The 15,259-nt window shown below is 42.1% G+C and overlaps 1 protein-coding gene across 2 annotated transcripts in view; it reads left to right on the forward strand.

The window, feature by feature from the left end:
- The first annotated feature begins 51 nt into the window (after positions 1 to 51).
- LOC137638309 (uncharacterized) overlaps positions 52 to 15,259 on the forward strand; it is a 102,394-nt gene continuing 87,186 nt past the window's right edge. The window contains exons 1-3 of one of the 2 annotated variants that reach the window (XM_068370369.1): positions 52 to 2,283; positions 4,635 to 4,731; positions 13,402 to 13,641. In XM_068370369.1, the coding sequence (XP_068226470.1) occupies positions 347 to 1,444 (1,098 nt within the window). In that variant the 5' untranslated portion in view covers positions 52 to 346 and the 3' untranslated portion in view covers positions 1,445 to 2,283; positions 4,635 to 4,731; positions 13,402 to 13,641. Of the gene's footprint in view, positions 2,284 to 4,634; positions 4,732 to 6,780; positions 6,851 to 13,401; positions 13,642 to 15,259 lie in introns of those variants that run through there. The other variant, XR_011044025.1, reaches the window with a different exon arrangement.

A 15,259-nucleotide genomic window follows, 5' to 3' on the forward strand; every position in this document is an offset into this window, starting at 1 on the left:
GTTGCAATTTTAAGAATAGATAATTTGAAAACATAGCATATAATATTTGATAATACTTATGAGACTAAGGCACAATTTCTGGTCAAATTTAGTGAGATGGATGCATGTATGTAATGACAGATATTTGTTCTTTTAATGATTTTATTATTCTACTAAACAGGTAATTTCCAGCAAGTGACTTCACGCCCCCCTTGTATCGTCCTCACGCCCCCCTAGTGGGGCGCGCCCCCCAGTTTGGGAACCACTGCTCTATGGTATCGTTCGACATTGCAAGCGTCTTTACCAAGAAGACTGCGACTGCGACCACTACACCAGTTACAAGGAACGAAGGATTGAACTTTTCACCATGGTTGGTGTCACTACTGGACACATTGCAGACCTGACAACGCACTGCCACAACATCAGATGTAATTGCAATTATTGCAATATTGCATCCACCATGATCCTCAACTATTTTCAACCTGCCACAACTGCTTTGGAGGAGACTACTCCCCCTCCCAAACGAAAGAAGAGCCCTGTTCAACCTTCTACAGCTCCCATTGAACCCTCATCATCGCCTTTAAGGACACCAAGGACTGAGAACCTGGCCTCGCCCTTGTTTGTCCCTTCTTCACCCTCACAGACAGCATCTGTTGCAGCCCGCACTCCTTCTCCAGCGCCGCTGTCCTCCACTGCCATGGAGGTCGAGCCTCAGGGGGCCTATTCCATCGACTGCAACTGTGTTATCTGCCTTCAAGACCTTCTACAGGAGGCCACCACCATCGCTGCCAGTTCTTCAGCTTCCCAGCCTGAACCCAGGAGACCTCTCCCAAAGTTTAGGCTCTCCAACAACTCCACGTCCTATGCAGCAGTTGCTGCCATGGCTGCAAAGCCTGGCATGAAACTCTCAGATCGACCAAACCGAAAGGGTGATTTAATTATCATTCCCAAGGACTTGGATACCGCCAGAAATCTACAAGAAGAACAAGACCTAACCCTGCTAGACCCTGCCTTAATTAAAAGAAAGGCAATCATATCCAGGTACCCTACTTCACTGCCAATATCCATCGTTACTTCCTGCAGCAATGTAGAAAAGGCCGACCGCTGCAAAAACCGTGACAACGTCCCAGTCAGGAGGCTTTTAGCCACCTTCATAGGTCCAGTGCCTTCATCACTGGATCTGGGAGTCTGGGGGACGTACCCAATTCAAGAATACACCCCAGAGCCTCTTCGTTGCTATCACTGCCAACGCTACGGCCATCACAAGGAGGACTGCCAAGGCCCTGCTTTCTGTGGTGTCTGCAGCCAACGTCACAACACTGAGATCTGCATACAGGCCCACAAGAATGGACAAGAAACTCACCCTAAGTGCCGCAACTACTCCAGACCTCATCACGCCTGGAACAAGCGCTGCCCTGAAAGTCTAAGGAGAATTGCTGCAATGAAGGGCACTAATCCTCCCTAAAACAACATGCCAGCTTCGATGCCAAAACCCAAGAACCAGCGAACTCCTCGCCAAAGAAGTCAACGCCAGCCTACCACTATTCCTGCTCCTGTAACTGCAAAGCAAAACCAGACATCCATCATTCCTGTGCCTGCACCTGCAACCCAACAGCAAGCTGTTTCAACTCCTCATCCTGCAATTCCCCCTCCTCAACCTACATCCTTGGCTCAACAAATCGAGTCCCTCACCTTGACCGACCTCATTCCCATTGCCATCCAGATCCTTACCAGAGTCCTGTCCTTAACCTCGACCTCGACTCCCACTCTCCTGCAATTCCTGCAACCATTCATCAACCCAGCTCCAGAACAGGGATAAGCATTTTGCTTATTCCTTCTCCTATTCTCTCTGACTGCAGATAAAAACTTCTCTCCTCTCCCAGTCTCTCCTACTTGCTGGGACTTGCTACTATCAAAACTTTTTCTCTAAATAAAAACCTTTCATTTCGTGGACCTAGAAAGTAGTCTCCTTTTCGGGTTGCTTTCCGTCCCTTTCCATGTCATGTCAAATCCCTCCTTTAAATCCCTCATCCTATCCTATATTCCTCCAATACCACACTCTATTTCAAAGTCCAACCTTTCTCCTTATAACATCCATTTTTACTCCTTTTTACAGATCCATCCTCTTACGGGCTGTCCAATGACAAGCGCCTGTGTCATGCTATAGGCATGGCAATCTGTAACCAACCAACCAACAAGATCGGGCAATATCAAGATACCAGATTTGTTTACATCCATCGTTTCCAGCCGATCATTTACAACAGCAAATGAAATATGATTGGCTGTATGCTGAACGGTTGTGTGGTAATGCTTCGAATCTTTAAAAGTGACTAACTAGTTGTTCAAGAATGACATATGCCAGCAATTTTGAAAGGGGCATTTACTATTGCACTGTAATTGTTCAGTGGCTATTTTTCTCTTGGTAGAAGAGAGACTAGCTATGGTAAGCAGCTCTCAAGTGAAGGATACTCCAAAATCCAACCATTGTTCTTTGGTCTTGGGTAGTGCCATAGCATCTGAACCATAGTCTTCCACTGTCATGGTCTCAAACCCCAGTCCAGCAGATTACCAGGCAGAGACATTTCCAATATGCTACCAAACCCCTTTGTGATAGTACTAGGGAATTAGCCTATTGAAAACGCCTCTGACAGGCGATCTGCTGGACAAGTTTTCAATACTTGCTCAAGCACGATAATTTCTTGTGAAACCTAAAGGTCTTCCATTCCTTACCCCTCCCTGGTCCTAGCTTGGGTGAAGAGGGCATTTGGTGCTGATCATGTGTATATATGGTAATTCTCCGGAGCTTTGTCCTGCTAGGTTATTGTTAATGTCCCTTGCTTCTGCCATTGATGAGTGGCCTTTAAACCTTAAAATTCGGACAAAAAATCTTTTAAAGCAGTCTCAGATGAAAGTGTCAGGAATGACTGACTTTACTTTACTTTAAGGGCTGCTTATCTGGTCCCGTACAGCAGGGGAACCCCACCTTGGGGAACCGTACTCTCTACAGGACCTCCACGGTCGTTTTATGGTGTTCATTCTGGAACATTTCACAATGCACATTGTTCGCTTACTGTTTGATCATCTTTGTCAAAACAAGAGAGTATCATTGATTGTGGGTTGGTAACTCCATATTCATGTGGGGGTGGGTAGTCGGGGAAAAGTAAAATACAAATGGTTTAAGGAACATGAGAGATCTTTGCCCACACTGAAATGAGTGTTGTTGGCTTTTCAACTAATTATTATTATTATTATTATTATTATTATTATTATTATTATTATTATTATTATTATTATTATTATTATTATTATTATTATTATTATTATTAATTGCTAAACTACATCCCTAGTTGGAAAAGCAGGATGCTATAAGCCCCAGGGCTCCAACAGGGATTATATCCCAGTGACGAAACGAAATAAGGAAACTTCAAGAAAAGTAATTGACAATTATTATAAAATATTTCAAGAACAGTAACAACATTAAAATAAATATTTCACATATAAACTATGAAAACTTAAGAAAAACAAGGGAAGAGAAATAAAATAGAATAGTGTGCCCAAGTTTACCCTCAAGCAAGAGAACTCTATCCCCAAGACAGTGAAAGGCCATGGTAAAGAGGCTATTGCCCTATCCAAGATCAGAGAACAATCGTTTGATTTTGGAGTGTCCTCCCAGAAGAGCTGCACTGTAATTGTTCAGTGGCTTCTTCTCACTTGGTATGGGTAGAATAGATTTTTTTAGTTATGGTAAGCAACTCTTCTAGAAAAAGGACACTTCACTAGAAAGGCAACAAGTGTTTGATATCATAAAATGTTTTTTTAGTTATGGTAAGCAACTCTTCTAGAAAAAGGACACTTCACTAGAAAGGCAACAAGTGTTTAATATCATAAAATGTTTTTTAGGTATGGTAAGCAACTCTTCTAGAAAAAGGACACTTCACTAGAAAGGCAACAAGTGTTTGATATCATAAAATATTTTTTTTAGTTATGGTAAGCAACTCTTCTAGAAAAAGGACACTTCACTAGAAAGGCAACAAGTGTTTGATATCATAAAATGTTTTTTTAGTTATGGTAAGCAACTCTTCTAGAAAAATGATACTTCACTAGAAAGGCAACAAGTGTTTGATATCATAAAATATTTCTTTTAGTTATGGTAAGCAACTCTTCTAGAAAAAGGACACTTCACTAGAAAGGCAACAAGTGTTTGATATCATAAAATATTTCTTTTAGTTATGGTAAGCAACTCTTCTAGAAAAAGGACACTTCACTAGAAAGGCAACAAGTGTTTGATATCATAAAATATTTCTTTTAGTTATGGTAAGCAACTCTTCTAGAAAAAGGACACTTCACTAGAAAGGCAACAAGTGTTTGATATCATAAAATATTTTTTTTAGTTATGGTAAGCAACTCTTCTAGAAAAAGGACACTTCACTAGAAAGGCAACAAGTGTTTGATATCATAAAATATTTCTTTTAGTTATGGTAAGCAACTCTTCTAGAAAAAGGACACTTCACTAGAAAGGCAACAAGTGTTTGATATCATAAAATATTTTTTTTTAGTTATGGTAAGCAACTCTTCTAGAAAAAGAACACTTCACTAGAAAGGCAACAAGTGTTTGATATCATAAAATGTTTTTTTTTTTTTTTTTTTTTTTTTAGGTATGGCAAGAGCGACGGCCCAGGAAGCCACCTCCAACAGCATACTACCAGGGCCAGATCAACTCTGGGCCTATGTATTGGATCTCAACATAAAGTGGTGAGTTTATTACCTTCAGGCAGTAGTGGTGGTCCCCCAGGAAGACACAAAAAGCCTTTCAAATAAAGATAAATCAATATGTAATTCAAACCAATTTCTGAGGCTGGTTTTTCCTTAAAGTATTTTGTATCTCCTGGATGGTGACTTCTGCATGTGGAAACCTGGCGGTGGTACATATTAAAGGATTTCGGCTCCTTTAATGTAACTGTAGCATGTGGCACCACAACTGATGAAGGTTTTACTTTTTTTTATTAATATTTTTCATCACTTGATGTCCTTAGATATTTGATTAAGCAATGCTAGGTTGTTGTAACTGTTCAATGCTTTGGTAAAGTGTAATAGATTACATAAATTATGATCATAAACTTTACTTTAGTGATGAGGGAATTAATTTCCAAGACAATCTTAATATTAGTTCCAAACAATCATAGGCTGTTTATTTCAGTGTATTAGGTGAGTATTAAAGTTAAATCATTTTAACTGGCAAGGTAAAAAATAAGGAAAGTCTTCAAAGAAATAGAAACAAGCCTTTTCTTTGGGCAAATGCCTAATATGAATAAATTATAAAAAAAAGATTCATGATATAAAGTTTGGAATTTACGAAAACCTTGAAACTTAAATTAAGACAATAATCAACATCTTCCGTTCAATAGTTGCTACAAGAAGAATATAGTAAAAGAGATGAGGAAGATTGAGATCATCCTCTCTCTCTCTCTCTCTCTCTCTCTCTCTCTCTCTCTCTCTCTCTCTCTCTCTCTCTCTCTCTCTCTCTCTCTCTCTCTCTCTCTCTCTCTCTCTCTCTCTCTCTCTCTCTCTCTCTCTCAAATGGTAAAAATTAAATACGTATGAGCTGGAAATAAAGAGATTGTGTTTTTGATATGAATCAAGTTGGAAATAGTGGGGAAACTAATTACAATTCGATGAGTCAATATAACACAAGAGGTAGTCAGTTGATGGGGTTTCCTGGGAATGTATAGTCATGCATTAAAAGAGATTACTGCTGTAAATGACTGCATAAGGGTTTCGACAAAGGTGGTGGAAATATCAAAGAAAGTGCAGGAAGGGAGGCTGAGATGGTATGGACACCTGATGAGGAGAGATGAGGACCACGTTGGGAGACATACTATGGAGATGGAGGTTCAGGGAAGAAGAAGAAGAGGGAGACCAAGAAAGAGATGGAGGGACTGTGTGAGAGGAGACTTACAGGAGAAGGGGATTGATGAGGCAGAAGCGCAGAATAGAAAAAGATGGAAACGGCTCATCCGCAACGGCGACCCCATATAAAAATGGGAACCAGCTGGGAAGAAGACTGCTGTATTTTGTATATATATTATCGGGATGTTGTTATTGCCTAATGCGTATTCACGTTATAGATGCAATTAGAAGGAAAAAATGATTTCAGATACATGAAAAAATTGCTCTTAAATAGATTAAAATTGAGATAGTCTTCAGGGGCTTACAGTTCTCCCTTTTTAACTTGCTGGATCTGCGCTCGTAGGAGACGAATGGAGAAGTGTTGATTTAAAAGCTCAAGATAGACATGACTGGCGAAATATAACCGATCCCCTTAGCATCAATAGGTGTAAGAGCAGATGAAGATATATAATCTAATGTATATTTTCTCATTTTTTTTCACTTTTGAAATTTGTCAACTACTTTTAGGCTCGTAGTCTGTCCATGGGCCTTCACTAAAGATTAAGTCATATTAATTTGCCTCTAACTATATGAATAATATATATTTATAAATCACAAGGAAGTAAATATAAATGGTAAAAGGCATAAATATCAGTTCCTATGATTCCAAGGATGATCTTTTTACATTCATAGTTCATTTTCAAGAACTTGAAATCTGGTTTAATTCATTATGAAATACATTTATATGCGCAATCATATATAATATAATTAAAAATTATCAAATAGGATAAAATAAAACACATTTAAAAGCCAAATCGAATATAAATAAGTTATAAAATTATTTTACGCTCGTAGTACTTTATGTTTTTGTTTTGATCTCTTTTGAAATTGTGTTTACAACCAGACTATCCTCGGGGGTAGAAAGATTTCAGTCAACCAGACCGTCGGGATGTGTCACGAGAGAGTTTCGTCATGTATATATCAGGTATTAGGTGAAATGTGACATGATTTACTAGATCACGCAGGTTTTAATAACTAAATTGTTGCACATTAAAGTTGAACTTGAAAAGTGTATATTTTAGGCTTAGCATTGCTTGAAAGAAGTAGGCCCTCTACAGTCATATGTACCCTACGGTTGGCTGGGCACATTAGGGCTTCGTTTTACGTGAAATTGTATGATTTTTTTTTTTTTGGTTGTGTTTACATTTTTAATCATGTGGCACAATAATGTGGCCCCGTGGAAGGTTTGGTTCAGGACTATTCTTGATCCAATACAACTCTGCTCATATCGAGACAACTTTTTTCAAAGACAAATTGGCTGAAGACAAACTGTTCCAAAGATTACAACGCCCTAAAACAGCTCTGGGTCAAGTTTTATATACCGTAAGGGAATCATTTCGAACTAAAAAATTATATTTTCCTGTAGTAAAGAACATGATTGGGGTGTATGTATGATAGCGGCCAACTTTATGCATTATTATTTCTTAGAATATGGCAGTGTAAGGGGGGTCGCAGAGGGCGTTAGCCCCCCCTCCCATTAGGCAAGTAGGTAAGGACACGGGTTGTAGGTTAGGTTAGAGGAGAAAGTTTAGGTTGGTTGATGTCCATTTTCAATCAATGTGTGAGGAACTGGCCGCTGATATACAAAGGCTCCGAGACAACTCGTCTCAAAGAAAAATTGGCTCAAGACAAATTGTTCCAAAGATTACAACACCCTAAAACAGCTCTAAGTAAAGTTTTATTTACTGTAAGGGAATCAGTTCGAAAAAAATATATATATATTTTCCTGTAGTATAAAGAACGTGATTTTACCGAATGTGACCTTCATTTCAATCGCAAACAAACAGAACAAACAGTACGGCTAACTCGTGGTGTTTATTTATGGCTGTGATTGAAATGAAGTTAAATTCGGTGAAATCACATTATTTACTACAGGAAAACATATATTTTCTGTTTAAAATGTTTTACCATGAATATAATGGTTCTTGTTTGGCCAAACATCAAGTTCCGTATGTACTGTACTGGCAATCGGTAATGTTGAGCTGCGCATGCCGTTAGCAATGTCTTACCCTGACGGTAAGTACAGTAATACCCAGCTCTGCCTACATTGAGACAACTCCACCTGTGTCAATTTCATTTTAATGTCTTATATGTTAGTAGACTTTACAACATTCATAACATTAAAATCAGAATTATTCATAAATGAGAGAAACATGAAATTCAATCTCTATACAAAAATAAAAAAAGTCTATTAACAATGTACTATTAATTCTCTATATGCTTCTATGTTATTACAAAGAAATAGTTATTGATGGTAACAGTTTAAAATTAAATTTTTTTGGTTACAATATGTGTGATAGCGGCCAGGCATATGTATCATGACGGCTGACTAAGAATACAGCCGTGTACTGATCCCGCCAGTACCAACCCCCTGAAAGTCCTGCCATAATTACAAAAGTGACGTTTAGTCGCTTTTGCTGCTGTGAGTGGGAGGCTTACTTACTCCGATCTGCACCGCTAACTAGCAGTTACACCCTGTCAAAAAAGTTTATCGGCTGGTTTCAGCTTCGCCAAAATAACACTCCACAGTAAAGAGCTTCTCGTTTGTATTGCTAGGAAAAATACAATTGTTCCGTAACTGGAATACGAACCTACGCTATTTATTTAGAGGTATTACTTCCAGCTAAGGTTTACTACCCATGCCGCTAGTTAGTGGGGGTAGGGGTTTTAGCTTGCTACCACTCCCACTCGCACACCGGTGATTTAGCTCACTTTGCTTTTGGCTCGGATAGTGCATGGTTGTTGCCGTTCATCATCCTTCGCCGTTATTATTGGACTGCCATCAATTCTTTTGTGCTTTCTCTTTGTGTTAGTGTGTGTGTGTTGACTTCTGCGACCATGCGGCGCACCTGCCCTGGACTCGATGGCCGGCCCTGCAGAACCTTCTTGTCGGCTGTGGAAACTGATCACCACACCCTTTGTCCCGCCTGCAGAGGTCAACGATGTGATAGTGGTAAACATTGTATTGAGTATCGGGAGTGGTCTGCCTCTCAGTGGGAGAGGTTTGGGTGACGACGGAAGAAGAAGTCTAAGCGAGATATTTCTCCTTCAAATGGGAAAAAACCCAAGGCCTTTTCGTCCGTCTCTCGACCTTCCTCCGGAGCTCCTACTCGTTCGGCCTCTTCCGAGAGACCGTCGAGTAGTAGCGTAGATCCTTTTATATGTGGCCAATCCTTGTCCTCGAGAGATGGTGTTGCTTCCCCTAGTGAAGCAGCCCCACCTCTCCATTCGGGTGAGGCCTTGTCTATGTCTTCTGTTTTGCAGGTACGGTCATCCTTGGAGCTCCCGGGTCTGCCCTCCAAGGACTCCTTGCTGCATCTCATCCTCCTCTGGGGTGCAAGTGTGCAGCCGTCGTCGTCGACTTCAGAGGTGGATCCTCTTGCGCTCGTTGACGTCGTGGTGTCAGAGGTGTCTTCTGTGGCTTCTACTGACGCCCCTGCTCCTCCAGACTCTCCAGCTTTTGCTGCCGACGTAGTTTCCCCTGTTCCTGATCATCCTTTGAGGGGGAAACTTAGTCCTACATCTGTCTCCTGTGAGTGTTTCTTCCCCTCGGGGGAGTTCTCTTATAGAGACTCCTTTTTGGAGAACTTTTGCTGCTCATGGTCAGCTTGCTGATCCAACTGCAGCCCGTTGAGATACTACCGCTAGAGAGTTATGGGATCCTTTGATTGGCTAGACAATACTATATTGGATCCTTCTTTCTGGTTATGGTTCACTTTCCCTTTGCCTACACATACACCGAATAGTCTGGCCTATTTTTTACAGATTCTCCTCTGTCCTCATACACACTGGGATTATCAAACAATACTTCTTCGCCCAAGGGGTCAACTACTGCACTGTAATTGTTCAGTAGCTACTTTCTCTTGGTAAGGGTAGAAGAGACTCTTTAGCTATGGTCAGCAGCTCTTCTAGGAGAAGGACACTCCAAAATCAAACCATTGTTCTCTAGTCTTGGGTAGTGCCTTAACCTCTGTACCATGGTCTTCCACTGTCTCGGGTTAGAGATCTCTTGCTTGAGGTTACACTCGGGCACACTATTCTATCTTATTTCTCTTCCTCTGGTTTTGTTAAAGTTTTTTATAGTTTATTTAAGAAATATTTATTTCAATGTTGTTACTGTTTGTAAGATATTTTATTTTTCCTTGTTTCCTTTCCTCACTGGGCTGTTTTCCATGTTGGAGCCCCTAGTCTTGTAGTGTTCTGCTTTTCCAACTAGGGTTGTAGCTTAGCAGGTAATAATGATAATAGAGGACATCTCCGTCGTAGGGCTCACCCTCCTCTTCACCTTAGAGGTCGTCCTTCACTATTGGTGAAAAGGCTGCTATTCAGCCTCGTCATTGCAGCCGTCCCCTGCAGAGGAGTCTCCGCTTTAGTCGTCTTCTGGCCCTCGACCTCTGCCTGTTCCTGGACCTTCTCCTGACTGCGCTCCTGCTAGTCCTTGGATTTCAGTCCTGGAATCTTCTGTAGATCGTTTGCGATTTCCATTGGTGGATGTTCGCCCTTCCAAAGGGCACATCCCTGTTCCTGTTCTTACTACTAACCAACCTACCAATCTGCCATCACCGTTCCTGTCTCTGGTATAGCCTCCTGAGGCCCTACCTAAGCGTGCAGCTGCGCGCCAACGCTCTCCAGCTCGCCAGCGCTCACCAACATCACGTCAGCGTCAGCCTGCTCCTTCACACCTTACTGAGAGCCCACGCTCCAGTTGTCAGCGCTCTATAATATTTCCGCGTTCACTAGACCAACAGCCTTCTCCTGCTTGTCCTCAGGGCCTTCCAATGCCACAGCGATTTCCCGATTGTCGGCGCTCTCCAGCGCAGCCTCGCCATTCTAGGTAGCAAAGTTTGCCAGTTCACCAGCGCTCAACAGCCAATCTACGCTCTCCAGCCCGAGCTTGTTAGCACTCTCCTGCGCAACAGCGCTCACCAAAACCTCAGCACCCTTCTGCGCAACTTCGGTCTCCTGAGCACAAGCGCCAGCGATCTCCTGCGCTCCAGCGCTCCACTACATATCTGCGCTCTCCAGTGCCGAAGCTTTCGCAGCAACCTCCACCTCGCCGGCACTCTCCAGCTCACCAGTGCTCACCTGCGCACCTGCATTCTCCTGTAGCTGCTCTCCGGCAACCTCCTGCACAGCGCCGAACTAGACGCCAGCGTTCTCGTGCGCATTCTAGGGAGACTGCACAACACTCTGTGCAGCGACCTACTGCACGCCAACGCTCTCCTGCACATTCTAGGGAGACTGCGCAACACTCTGCACAGCGCCTTATTGTGCACCAGCGCTCTCCGGTGCACTAGTGCTCTTCTGCGCACTTGCGCTCACAGTATCAGTGCTCGCCAATGCTTCAGTTCTCACCTGCGCACTTGCACAGTGGCCATAAAGAGGTTCTTCTGGCAAAGGAACTTCCCATTGACAGGTCACCATCGCCTCGTTCCCCTCGCCGCAAATGCCTTTCAGCGTGACCGCCGGGGAAAGGGGGATCCACAGAAGGGTTCAAGATCCCGAAACTGCCTTCCTCTAAGGCAGACCCACCTAAAGTGGAGACTCCTCGCAGGAAACCTTCGGTCCCTTTCCCTTCAGGGGATCGGTCTGACAGTGCGTCAGTCAGTCAGCAGTGATGGTCAGGGCAGGGGTACAAGCCTTCAAACCTGTTCTGTTTGGCCATTCTTCAGAGCGTCTTACAGCTGTAGTAGACCTGCAAGGAACCTTGGCTGCTGCTTCTGCCCTGAAGAGGGAGAGAGGAGTCTCAGACGCGCTCACTTCCTTAAGGGTAAAGCTGACTCTGGTAAGACCATCAAGGCTCGCTCTCCAGCATCTTCCACCAGATGCCCTCCTGCTTCATCTCTGCCAAGGGAGTCAAATATGTGAAACACTATCCATGGAAACTCTGTGTCAGTATATAAAAAAGAACAATTACTCCATGATGGGACAACATCAGTCAGTGGTAAGAATAATTTAGTTTCATTTGCTCTTAATCTTAATTACATCACAATATAGTAGGGCATGCTTGAACCACTCATCAGTGTATGGGAAGAAGTTATAACAACAAAACAGGTCTAAAGTACCTTTTCTCTTGACAACTTCATCTTGCCTATAATCCCTGCTGGGTGCAGGGCACTGTCACTCTGTAATAAAATGAATTCTTTTAGAGAAGGACTGGAGATCCAATAAACAAAAAGTACAAATTATTCCTAGATTTTCTTTTTATTTTATTATCATATTTTATAAGTTGTATTTGTTGTTTATTGGATCTCCATTCCTCCTCTAAAAGAATTCTTTTTATTACTTGCTGACAAGTGCTTTACGTACAGTACTTGAGGTTCACGCCGCTCGATATGTTTTCTATTGGCCCTGTGGTGGCTCCACAACAGCTGGTATAATACCTCAAGCTCCTTATTGGACAAGTAGCCGAAGGTTGATGGCATTGTTACCCGGTTTTAGTCTGCGTAAATGAAAAGGTTTGACTGGCTCTTTTTTTCTTTTCTTTATCCTCCCCTCTTGGGGAAAGCAGCATCCTAGGTTCTCTGCACAAGCTGACCTCAAACCACTGCAGGTAAACCATGCTCCCTTTTGTACATAGTAATAAGTTAATACTGTTGCGTCCCAATACCCTGGCGAGGTGGTATTGGGAAAGTCTTGGTTACAACAGTTTTTCCTACAAAAAGACTTGGAATAACTTCACCTGGACAGTCACACTTCTAGATATCTCAACGCACAGCTTGCGTTGGCCGCGGACCTTGCGTAACAAGGTTATTGCGTGGTGCAGGGACTCCTTATTTTGAGTAACATACTCAGATAAGGAGCCCCCGGGTAAAGCCAAAAGCCAGATTGGCAGGGACGTCCACCTTTCCTAATGTGTGAGTCTCTCAGGATGCCTGAAAACTTTAAATCAATCAATCAATCACTCCTAAATAAATAGCCTAGGTTTGTATTCCAGTTGTGGAACAAATGACAAATTTGAAGATAATTTTTAGCTATTTATACAAAATTCCCCACTAGCCTTATCCCCCTTGAAGTCTTACCTCCAAGCAAAGTGAGCTAAATCACCGGTGCGTGAGTGGGAGCGGTAGTAAGCTAGCCCTCTACCCCTAGTAACTAGCAGTATGGGTAGTTAACCCTCGCTAAATTTTAATGGCTCGTCATTTCAGCATCGGTGAAAGTAATACACCTAAATAAATAGCTAAGATTTTTATCGTTAGGAAGAATATAAATTTTCTACGGATTTGTCATATTGCTTCTAAATCTGTCACTTTATAGTTAATTTATTTCTTTATCTCATTTCCTCCCTCTGCTATTTTTCCCAATAGAAGCCTTTGGGCCTATAGCATCCTGCTTTTCCAACTAGGGTTTTAGATCGTATAGAATTAATGCTAATAATCTCCCCTAGGAACAATCTATATTAAAAAATTATTTAATAACATGATAAAGGAATAGTTTCCTTTGGAATACTGAAATAATATAACTCATTATTCCCAGTTATCGAGAGCTTCGCTGTTCAAGGAGGAGACTGCGTACCACGATGAAACATTAGGAGAAAGAATCAACGATACATATTTGACAACGATTTGCAGGCCCAAGCACCAATGGACCCCAGTTTTTCTTCGTGCTAGACGCCACAGGGCACCTGAACACGTCGTCTTTAGACTTGTCGTGAAGGGAACAGACATCGTGATATCCCTTTGGTAGGTCACATCAGATAGTGAAAAACCTGTAGAGGTGAGTATCGTGTTGCACACCTGTCATTATCCAAAGCAGTCACTGAGAAAAATGGTCCCTGGAAGTTTTATTGTTTATTTGTTCCGTAACTGGAATACAAACCACGCTATTTATTAGGGGTTATACTTTCGGCGGAGCTGAAATGACAAGCCATTAAAATTTAGGGAGGATTAACTACCCACACCGCTAGTTAGCTGGGGTAGGGGGCCGGGTGGTAGCTTGCTACCAATCCCATTCACACACCTGTGATTTAGTCACTTTACTTTTGGCTCGGATCGAGAGCGGTTATATCCTCTCTCCCTCCTCGCCTATTCTGGACTGCCATTAATTTTTGTCTTTTAACTTACTTTTTCTTATACTTGTATATACAGTATATGAAAACATTCTTAATGTTTATGTATATATATATGTGTATAGAAATGTGATAAGTTTCCTTTTCAGCATTTGTGCTGTGTGTGTGATACATATACACTTGCGTACATTAGCAATGCCAGCACAGTTCCACTTTCGTGGGGAACGACCTCTCCCTCTTTGGTCCATCGGTCTTCCTGTCGGCATGTAACCGTTAACTCAGCCGCCGCAGGGGAATCGTCATCGCCTGGACCCTCTTCATTCAACTATTGTCTTCGCCTTTTCCTTTTTCCTACGGGAAACATGGATTTTTGAGCAAAGGGAATGTGGCCTCTCAAAGATTGACTACGGTCCTTCTCTTCTCGAGATCGTTCATCTTTAAAACAACAGTGTACTATTGGGGAAGCTACTTTCCCGTGCGCGGGTTAGGCTGCTCTTCCGATTGTTTGTCTCAATTATTTTTAGTGAAAATATAATTGTATTTTAACTTTTTATTGCAGTGTCTTACCGAACAATTATATAGCTGTAGGTTCCCTACGACGGCAGACAATAGATTCAAAACTACCGCGGGGGCGCCGCCCTCACTGATGTAGGTGACGTCATCTCCCTCCACTCGAGAGAGCTATAGGTACAACTGTCCAGTTAACCTCAATTCGTTCTCTGCCGGCTTCTGGTGAACATCGGTGGTTGGTGCAGACTTTTTTTCTTCATTTGTTGGGGAGCATTATCTCTCCAATATCGGTGAAGTATTCAAACTCCGTGTTGTAGGATTGAAGCTGAATTTTCTTTTCTACAATTTTGTGGTCATACCATCATGTCGGACTCTAGTCCTTCAGTAGTTAGGTTTTGCGCCGGAGGGTGCAAAACTAAGTTAGTTAAATTAATTTATGATTTGCACAGTAAGTGCATTAAGTGTAGGGGTTGCGAGTGCTCTAAAGAATTGACTTGTGATGAATGCAAGGATTGGAGTGAACAACAGTGGAAAGTTTATGTTTCTCACTTAGGGAAAGTAATTAAGGATAGGAAGAGGAAGGCGGCTCTTATAGCTGAAAATAAGTCTAGTTTAGCCTCTTCTGTTTCGTCTATCGAAGCACGTGTTCCTATTCCTTCTCCTTCTCTTATTTTGTCTCCAATCTTGAGTCCTCCTTCTCCTGTTCCTGTAACTCCTTTGCCAACTTCCCGTGAAGTTTTTCCTGGCACCATTGCCAGTCTCGAATCTAAATTTGAAAAGAAATTTGATGTTTTAGCTAATACTGTAATGCAGTAT

The sequence above is a fragment of the Palaemon carinicauda genome, chromosome 3 (assembly GCF_036898095.1).
Source record: "Palaemon carinicauda isolate YSFRI2023 chromosome 3, ASM3689809v2, whole genome shotgun sequence".
Classification (NCBI taxonomy): Eukaryota; Metazoa; Arthropoda; class Malacostraca; order Decapoda; family Palaemonidae; genus Palaemon; species Palaemon carinicauda.